The sequence below is a fragment of the Asterias amurensis genome, chromosome 20, assembly GCF_032118995.1.
Source record: "Asterias amurensis chromosome 20, ASM3211899v1".
Taxonomy (NCBI): Eukaryota; Metazoa; Echinodermata; class Asteroidea; order Forcipulatida; family Asteriidae; genus Asterias; species Asterias amurensis.
The window spans coordinates 8,871,154-8,881,191 of record NC_092667.1 but is presented as its reverse complement, the minus strand read 5'-3'; the positions used below and the strand labels follow the sequence as shown (position 1 = coordinate 8,881,191).

The 10,038-nt window shown below is 38.8% G+C and overlaps 1 protein-coding gene across 1 annotated transcript; it reads left to right on the top strand.

The window, feature by feature from the left end:
• The first annotated feature begins 417 nt into the window (after nucleotides 1-417).
• LOC139952253 (coiled-coil domain-containing protein 25-like) lies at nucleotides 418-9,588 on the top strand. The gene is made up of 7 exons (XM_071951328.1): nucleotides 418-680; nucleotides 5,657-5,692; nucleotides 5,875-5,914; nucleotides 6,399-6,526; nucleotides 7,568-7,671; nucleotides 8,201-8,403; nucleotides 8,799-9,588. Exons 1-7 carry the CDS (start codon nucleotides 656-658, stop codon nucleotides 8,878-8,880), a joined length of 618 nt encoding a protein of 205 aa, XP_071807429.1. The 5' UTR covers nucleotides 418-655; the 3' UTR covers nucleotides 8,881-9,588.
• The last annotated feature ends 450 nt before the right edge of the window (nucleotides 9,589-10,038 follow it).

The following is a 10,038-nucleotide window of genomic DNA, read 5'->3' as shown; positions in this document are numbered from 1 at the left end:
AGTACATGATGGCAGCTTGGAGGCAAGTAGGTAGCTTACAGAAGAAATTCACATGTTTGGTAGACACAATTCCAAACTCGTCTGGATTAGACCATCTTAGAACAGACGAACTTCACTCACTTCTTCAACTTGTTTTATGGCTACACAATCTGCTTAATCTGTTCTGCCGTCGTCACATTAATTTTAGTCTGACTTAGTGTTTTCATTGTTTACAAAAACCGTGCAACAACTTGTACAGAATTGTTGTGTGGAGTCTTGGTACCATTCTTGGCCCATAAAAGCAGAAAAGCAATGTAAAAATATCGTTTCATTGAGCAAATTGACATCGCATTTTTATACAAAATTTAACTTTTGTTTCTCCTTAGGTCAAGTGAGTTCGGAAATCACGTTTAATTGTGAATTTTAACCACTTTTTAGAGGATCAAAAATAATGTAGAACACAAAAACTGCCCTCAAGTAGAGGGCGCCCTCAAGTGTAGGAGATGTGACCACTTGCACTCTCGGAGATATCAGCCCGGCATCGCGACACGCGACACTTGACCGACGACACCTCTGATCGTCCTACATGTCGAAAACTGAACCTGACTGTGAGATAGATTGAAACGAAGAAGGGCAGTGCGTGTTGTGTGTGTTGGGTTTTTTTAAGAATCGCGAAATGGTTTTCTACTTCAAAACTGAAGGTAAATTGTGGCTTCTAGCCTTTGTTTGTCGAGTCTACTACACTTACACTACACATGGCCGGTTAGTTGCGATAACGTAACCCTCCTGCCGACGGCTACCGGCAGGAGGGTTACGTTATCATGGTTATCGCAACTAATGACCGGTCTAAGTACTACCTAGTACTAGTCTAGGGCTTAGCCCCACTTGTTTGTGTGGCTAAGGATAGCTTAGTTGCGATAATCGTAACCCTCCTCCCGACGGCCGCCCAGGCCGGAGGGTTACGAGACTCGTTCGAGCGTAAACGGTTGATCTGGTCCAACACGTACAATTTGGACAGCTAGTCACCAGATTTGCCCCATTTTTACCACTTTTAAAAATCATGACACAAATTCTGAGGGTACTACCTTAATCCGCAACGTCTAATGCAGCCTGCCATAATACTCAAAACACCATTGAGGAAATATTTCGAAGAAAAATGGACAAAAACTTACCAGAATCGGAGCGAATTCACAGGTTCAAATGTCGAACCTGCGTGGGGCGGAGCTTCGGCTGTATGTGTGGGATGTGTGGTTCAAAAGGTCGTGGCAGTGCGTGGGGTGCGTTGTGTAGCCCGGCAACTGTGCACATATGTGCGGTCCGAGGCTATTCCCGCTTGCGGACTCACATCACTACACGGGCGGACGGGATGTTATACTTATCAGCAACAACACAGTACATGTGTATGTACATTTACATGGTGTACAGTACTGTGGTGCATATCATATACATGTACAGTGCATTGTCCTATTTTATATACGGGCCCTGATGACATGTCTTTTGATTTCCTTTTTTTTTTCATCTGTATTTTCATCAATTATTTATTCGTTTGTCCAGTTCCATTTTAATCTTTTTGGATTTTATATAGTGTCTTTTTTTATTTAAGAAAGTGTTGTGAATACACCATGAACAGACCGATTGCGATACCAATGTTTACGTATGATCACGTGACCTACATGCCTTTCGATTTCATAATTGTTTTTATCATTTGTATTTTCATTAATATTTCTGCTTCGTTTGTCCAGTTCAATTTGTTCTTTTTGTAATTTATATAGTGCCCCTTTTTTATATAATATTTTTTAAAGAAAGTGTTGTGAACTGCCTGTTTGTTTATTTCTAATCGAGGCCTACTTTTGTAAATGTAAAGCGCCGTGAGCACGTGAGTAATAATAATACAATGTAAAAAGTACATCGGAAGAATAAATAAGGAATAGTAAACTTGCGGCAAGAACCGTAAGCCGACGCCATGGTTTCGAAATAAGGACCTCTAAGTTTCTGTGCTCGCTTTACTTTTAAAAAAGCTTCCTCGCTCTATGTCTATAGATATGAAAATGACCCGCTAAAACAATTGTATTATACAATCTTGTATTTTAAACTTATCTGTGTATATTTATGACATTTTTAAAGTCTGTGCTTGATCTCCGACAAGCTTATTTTTTTCTTGAGTGATTTCGTTTGACCATCCCAGGTACATGTATTGGGGTTGTGATCGAGTGCGTTGTAGAAGCTCTGTTTATTTAGGGTTTTAAAATATCGTTAAACGTCTACCAACCTAAGGTTGTTTTAATCAGTTTGGAGCCACTATAAACAACTAAATTTACATGCAATGATATGCAAGCAAGTATGTAGCAAAACGAAATCACAGCTATTGTTCCAGTCACTGCAGCATGGTTACCGAAAATTAAAATGGAAGCGGCATATGACAAGTTAAAAAAACAGTATCCCTTGACCCCTACTATCCTTTAAAAAAATAATATTAATGTGTGCATAACACCGTTGAATAAATATATGGAATTCTGGCTTTCCTTCCCTCCTTAGTTTTTGAAATGATCTTCCAATAGGGAATGTGCGACCGGCCTTACGGATAATGTATTTTTGTCGCAAAACAGGATACGCGATGTTGTCCAAAACCCTGGCCGTGGTGTAAAAACAATTCCGCCCGCTTATTGTTAGTTGTACAACGAAGATAATTAATACTGGTAGGACACTTATTTCGCGCACAGTTCCCTGTGCTCAAGGCGCTTTACAAAATAGGCCTAAATTATAAATAGTGAACCAATAATATAGACCAATTGCGCGCAACGTCACGTGACCTGTAAGAAAGTGTAATTTCTTAAAATCACTGAAGAATATTCAGGGCTTTGTAACATGCGACCTTACCGCGGTGGCTGAACAGTGATGGGTAAACACATTTTTCCACCAAGCTAGGAAATTCCACGAGAATGTTCACACGGTGTCAAGTGTTACCCTCATTGTAAAGAATTTGCTGCCAATACTTTCAATAAAATTCCTCTCCCGAAAAAGCTGCCAATCCCTTTATTTTAATCCTCATTTTTTTTTTTTAGAAGGGATAGCTTTCATCTAGAGTCGGACAACTTCGCTCACGGCACAGCCCGACTTCAGCCGTGCACAGCGCAAAATCTACGGCGCGTGAGCTTGCTCAAACATCAGTAGCTCACGTAGTTTATAATCTCAAAAGAAACCTATTTTTTAATAGAATACTGGAAATATAGAACAGCAAGTGTGATTTAAATTTATGTTACAACATTCAACTTTACAAAAAGGGTTTCGTTTTTAGCTAGACAAAGTTATATACGGCCGATTTCTTGTCCATTGGTACGAGTCTTCCCATCCTCCCGTGTCTTTGCTGTGTATCTGTCCTTTTCTTTGGGTACTGTAGGTCACGTGATCATACGTAAACATTGGTATCGCAATCGGTCTATTCATGGTGTATTCACAACACTTTCTTAAATAAAAAAAGACACTATATAAAATCCAAAAAGATTACAAATGGAACTGGACAAACGAATAAATAATTGATGAAAATACAGATGAAAAAAAAAAGGAAATCAAAAGACATGTCATCAGGGCCCGTTTGTAAAATAGGACAATGCACTGTACATGTATATGATATGCACCACAGTACTGTACACCATGTAAATGTACATACACGTGTACTGTGTTGTTGCTGATAAGTATAACATCCCGTCCGCCCGTGTAGTGATGTGAGTCCGCAAGCGGGAATAGCCTCGGACCGCACATATGTGCACAGTTTGCCGGGCTACACAACGCACCCCACGCACTGCCACGACCTTTTGAACCACACATCCCACACATACAGCCGAAGCTCCGCCCCACGCAGGTTCGACATTTGAACCTGTGAATTCGCTCCGATTCTGGTAAGTTTTTGTCCATTTTTCTTCGAAATATTTCCTCAATGGTGTTTTGAGTATTATGGCAGGCTGCATTAGACGTTGCGGATTAAGGTAGTACCCTCAGAATTTGTGTCATGATTTTTAAAAGTGGTAAAAATGGGGCAAATCTGGTGACTAGCTGTCCAAATTGTACGTGTTGGACCAGATCAACCGTTTACGCTCGAACGAGTCTCGTAACCCTCCGGCCTGGGCCGTCGGGAGGAGGGTTACGATTATCGCAACTAAGGATAGCTGACCTTGGCCACTCAAGTGGGGCTACTCTAGGGCTAGTAGGCTCTTTTTATATAAATAAAAAAAACCTGGAAAATGGCTGACATTATTCTTTACTAATTTGCTTTGCCCATCAATTATGCCCATGATGATGGAGCTATCCTTTTTATAGCTCCATCTGCTTTGGCATTTGTTGTGTGTGATTTTCATTCCAAATGCATCTATATTTTGTTTTTGTTTTTTTCCACTGACCTGAGCGCGCAAACTTGATGGCCTGATTTAAATTTGTGCACGCAGGTTTAAAGCCTGCGCACCAAAATATTCTCCGCAAATTTCGATCCTTGCGCAAATTTGGTGCTGTCAAAAACATTTTTTGGGGACCGGCATTTGCTGCATGTCCATTAGTTGTCATAACGTAACCCTCCTCCCGATGGCCGCTGCGGCCGTCGGGAGGAGGGTTACGTTATCGCAACTACATGTCCATTAATTAAGTGTTGAACCACGAATCAAAAGTAATTCCTGCGACTTTTATTCAACATCATACTTTTTCAAAAAGATTCCTTGAGAATTTAAATTAAAAAGGGTTCTTTATTAATAAAGACCGTAGTTGCGATAACGTAACCCTCCTCTCGAGCGCTTCGCCATCGGGAGGGGGCACGATATCGCAACTATAAAGGCCGAAACTAAAGTCCAAATGGCGATGTCCAGGATTTGGGCAAGCAAGCGTACATTACGCGGCACCCTATGGGATGGGTCATTTTATGCCATGCAGTTCATGACGAGCTTGACAAAATGTAGCGCGCAAACTTCATCCGCATGCACTTATTTGCTGCATGCAAATTTCACTCCCCAAAACATAAAGTTTGCATGGTCCATCTTGAAGATTGCACGTGCAAGCTTCAAGCTTGCACGGGCGGCTTGTTGGCGCCCACCACAGCTCTAGTCTTAGTCTAGCTAGCCCAGGTTGGACTTAGTCTAGACCAGGTTAGAGGTCTGTTACCGGGGCACTGCCTTTACTCCTTTTTTCGAAACTTGTCATCAGTCAGGCTAGTATGACAGATAATGACAAATATATTTTTTTTAAGGAGTACAGCGATCCATTAACTAGGTCTAGTCTAAGTCTTAACAATTGTACATTAACAACAAGTGAACAATTTACTAGAGTGTGATTTGAACGTGTGACCTCCCGATTAACGTACCAACTGAGCCATGTACCCCAATGTCGTTGGTCTCGCTATTCTGTCAAAATTATTGTTTGGAGTGCCAATCAGAAGCCATCCTGTAACCAAACTGCGGTATAACTAGGGATTGAATCACACCAAAGTTGACGATACAACCTGGTAATTAAGCGGCAACAGAAGGGTCACAAGACAAGGTCATACCTCTCCTGCTGCTTAAATCCGGAGGTCGTAGGTACAAATCAAGCTCTTGTCAAAAAATGTCTTTGTTCAACCCAAAATTAAATTAAATCTACCCAGTCATCAGGTGATTACTTTGCGACAATAATAAGTGTTCATGATTCTTTCACTTTTCAGGTTATGTCATCTATGTTGGACTGGACAAATATGAAAGTAAGTTCAGGCATGAAATATTATCAACTTTTGTAGTGGATTGAGAAGGCAAGGCTGACAGGGAATGTTAAATAAATAAAGACAAAAACTCTAACACTAACAACAGTGATGATTCTTATTGAACCTGGCAACAAAAACGATTGGTTGTTTAAAAAATGTTTGGTTAAATTTTGTGTTCACAGATGAAGAATTATTGAAGTATGGATTCCCTGAAGACATATGGTAAGTATTGTTGTGAAATTATTTTCAGTACAAATTTGTTATAGATTTATCAGCAGAAGGTAGAGATGCACGATGTAAAGAACATCGCGCACCTGTACATTCCGCGTGCACCCTCTGTTGATAAGTTACGTCCTGTGTTGTTATTAAAGGAACGTTACAGAATCGGTAAGAAAACAAATTGTAAAGATCACAGATTTACATAAAACTTACCTGGACTAATATGATGATAGTAGAAAACATCCCTCGAAATATTTCGGTCTGAAATGTCATATTTGATGAGAAATAAATAATCTAATCTTATGTTTTTTAAACCCACCATATGCTCAGTACAGTGTTGTCTATGCATCCCAATAACAACGATACCCTCAATCAGAAGCAGTAATAGTGTTTGAATTTAAGCCCAACTTGAAGCCTGGATTTCAACTATCCCTGAGTCTAAGTTATAAAGTTGTTCCTTTTTAACAAGATTCATGATTCTCCCCAGGTTCCATGTTGATAAGCATTCCTCAGCTCACGTGTACCTGAGACTACCTAAAGGTGAAAACATCAAAACAATCCCTGCTACTGTATTAGAGGATTGTGCTCAGCTGGTAAAGGCTAACAGCATTACAGGTCAGTAAGGGTTTTTATTATGTCTTTGCTTTCACAGTTTTATTCTCAAAGATATTAACCTGTTTTTAATTTTTTTTTAATTATTTTTATTGAATTGAAAGATAACGAAGGATTCCAAATGCATAACATGTTGACCAGGAACTAATTTTAAGGCTCTGCTTACCGCAATGTATGTGCTTATGGTAAGTAGAGCCATAAAATTGGGCCCAGAAGTCACCTATAATGGTGCTCTGACTAAAACTATGTACCTAAGTATGTCTGCAAACCACTGAGTGTACTTTGTAAGTTATGCAAGTGCTGAACAGAACTGTAGTTCAGTTTATATTTCGTTGTAAAAAGTCAACAACTAAAAAACAAGTGTTAGAAACAAACACTTCTGAATTTTGTCTATCAATTGTTGACACTGATAATTGTTTTTCTTCCTTGAATTATTTTTTTCTCCTAGGGCCAACTTTTTGCTCCATAGTATTCACCCTATACTTTATTGGGAGTCTTGTTACAAAATCATACTACTCAGTTAGCTCAGTTGGTAGAGCGCCGGCACGTTAATCTGGAGGTCGATGGTTCGAATCCCACTCTGGTCAATTCTTTGTTCAACCCCAAAAATCATTTCAAAATTTACCCAGTCAGTTTCCCTTGTGGTTTATATTGATATCTGAATGAAAAAGTCGCATCCCCTTAAGGTGATCCCCTGGCTGCCGCTTCCCAGGTTGTATCGTAATTTGGGTGTGATCCCTGGCTACACTGCAGTTAACGGTTGTATGGTTTCTGACTGGCACCCCCGAACAAAGATATTGACAAAATAGGGACACCGCCAATATAGGGCTAGATAGCTCAGTTGGTAGAGCGCCGGCATACTAATCCGGAATCCCACTCTAGTCAATTCTTTGTTCAACCTCCAAAACTTTACTACATGTAATAGTATACAGTGTTAACAGCAATGCCAGATGCAAACATATATCCAATGTAAAACCTTTCAAGGAGTTACTTATAAAATGGGTTTCATAATTCAACAAATCAGACTGTTTTCTTTGTGTTAAGGTAATAAAACAAATAACATCAACGTTGTATACACACCATGGAGCAACCTCAAGAAAACAGGGGACATGGATGTCGGCCAAGTAGGATTCCACAAACACAGGGAGGTATGTAGACAGGGCTCAAATGTTAACAGTGGACTGCAGGCCTGAGACCAATGACTCTAGCATCAGGACAGTAAACTCATGACTGGACAAGTCCAGAGTTCTTGTAGTAGCGGTGAATGTTGACTTTCAGTCTGATAAAAATAATTCTGTGGATCGTGGAAGAATCTACCCATATAAGTTGTAAAATTTGATTATAAATTTTTTTTTTTATTCATGTTGACTGGACAAACCTCAGTGTTCCTGATAATATGCAAAAATTTTCTGCGCTAACCATGTCTGTAAAACCCATTGAATTTGAGATTATCAATTTACAAGATTTTCTTACTTAGAAGTGGAAGAATATACCCATATAAATTGTAGAATTTGATTATAAAATATAAAGTTAATGTTGACTGGAAAAACCTTAGTGTTCCTGATATATGCAACATTTTTCTGTGCTTACCATGTCTGTAAAACCCTTTGAATTTGAGATAATTAATTTACAAGATTTTCTTTGTGTCATCCCTATTTTATTCTATTGTATAACCAGGTACTGAATGTCAAAGTTGATAAGAGAATCAATGAGATAGTAAATAGACTGAACAAGACGAAAGAAGAAAGGATGCCAGACCTACAGGCAGAGCGGGAAGAGAGGGACAGGGCAGAGCGAGAAGCAGCCAAGAAAGTCGCAAGAGAAAAGAAAGAGAATGAAAGGGAGGAAGCGCAGAGGAGGCGGAAAGAAGCAGAGGAAAAGTGAGGCTCAGTTGCAAATTTCTAAAGAATTACAAGACTTTTGTCACTTTGTCACAATTTTGGTTTATCTTTCTTCAATCGATATAGAACCACAGAGCCTGGAAGGAAATGAACAAACTTTCACTTATGTTTTTAATTTGATCATTGTTTTAAATTTGATCATTGTGGTATGAAAATCCATCGTTGACATATGAAAAATATCGTTGTCATATGAAATCTATTGTAATCACAACCACTGCCATTCAGAGAACCTGACAAAGGTTTTGAGAAAAACTGTGAAAAAGTTGTCCTTGTCTTATGATGGTTTTTGTCTGTGTGAGTACCAACATATACCAAGTGAGCTTTCATTTTAATAATTGTGTTGTGTCTCTTAATTTTTTTCATTTTTTTTTCAGGAGTTACTCTTCCTTGATGTCATCAGAGAACATGACATCTAATGCTGATATGGATTCAGATGCGTCGGATGACTTTATGTAGACAATGTAGTCCCATCTTAAAAAGAGCTTGAGAAAAGACTAACAAGATGGTACTGTTTAGTTAATCTCAAGATCTTCAGACTTTCTCCCTTCACTGATGTATGAAGAACTAGCAAAACATACTGATTATGTTTTTGTGATTTAGAAAAGATACCATATCTATCTATGTTAAGAGAACTTTGGCCCACAAAGCTTGGAAAGATGATGTGTATTGTCAGACTTTTGATTGCATGGTTTGGAATGCCGACTGGAATCTTCAAGGAAATTTGCCCTTGCCTGGAATGTCGGTCTCTGAAGGGTGTTGGAAAATTATCATTATTTTTTATAGAAAATAACCAATCAACTGCATCATTATGTGAATATCTAAAATATCTTCATTCTACTCACTGGTTTCACTGTGACTCTTATCAGCTGCTATCAGTGAAGTAGTTGTAATATCCATGGAACCCACTTCCCTAAAGCCAGTGATCCTGACCCACAAGCCTACTGCTGTTGTCAAATATCAACCAAAATGCTAAAAAGCAGAGAGAAAGTCCACTGTTTCTTATTCGATTACTCATGATATATTTGGTAGATTTTTATGATTCAAAGTCATTTTCATAGTAACATTTAACACTGTTTTCCAATATTTCACATTATAATAAACAAGCACCTGTAAAACTTTGTAGATAAATTGTGTCATTAAACTCTCATGCATTAACACCCTAAACCACATGTCTACGCCTCATAAACTTTTGATCAGATAAGAAAGATCCATTGAGAACTGCTTATTTTCACGGTGAGTACCAACCCGAGTTTGTCTTAAATAAACTTTGGTTTGCTTTTAATGGGTGGTTCACGTAAGGATAACCAGGTAGACTTGTTCTATCTGGTTGCTAAATGAAAGTCATCATGGAGATACATGTATATTCTTGTCTAAGCGTTCTTCCGTGATGTATACATTTAGTTATATGATTCTGGTTACACCTTCCGGAAAGGAAAGGGCAAGCTCCAATTGAAAAAAACAAGCTAAAATTAAACAGTTTGAAGTTGAACATATAAGACGAGTTGATTTGAGTGGAATTTAAACCAAGGACCTGCAGATTAGTGCGCCAGCACTCTACCAACCAAGCTATCTAGCTTTTATGTTAGGGTCTCCCTAAAATATCCTCGTTTAGGG

Excerpts from the sequence above, each read along its gene's own strand:
- LOC139952253 (XM_071951328.1), top strand. The coding sequence starts at position 656 with ATGGTTTTCTACTTCAAAACTGAAG. Across the intron at positions 681-5,656 it reads TTTCTACTTCAAAACTGAAG|GTTATGTCATCTATGTTGGA; the intron begins GTAAATTGTGGC and ends TTCACTTTTCAG. Across the intron at positions 8,404-8,798 it reads CGGAAAGAAGCAGAGGAAAA|GAGTTACTCTTCCTTGATGT; the intron begins GTGAGGCTCAGT and ends TTTTTTTTTCAG.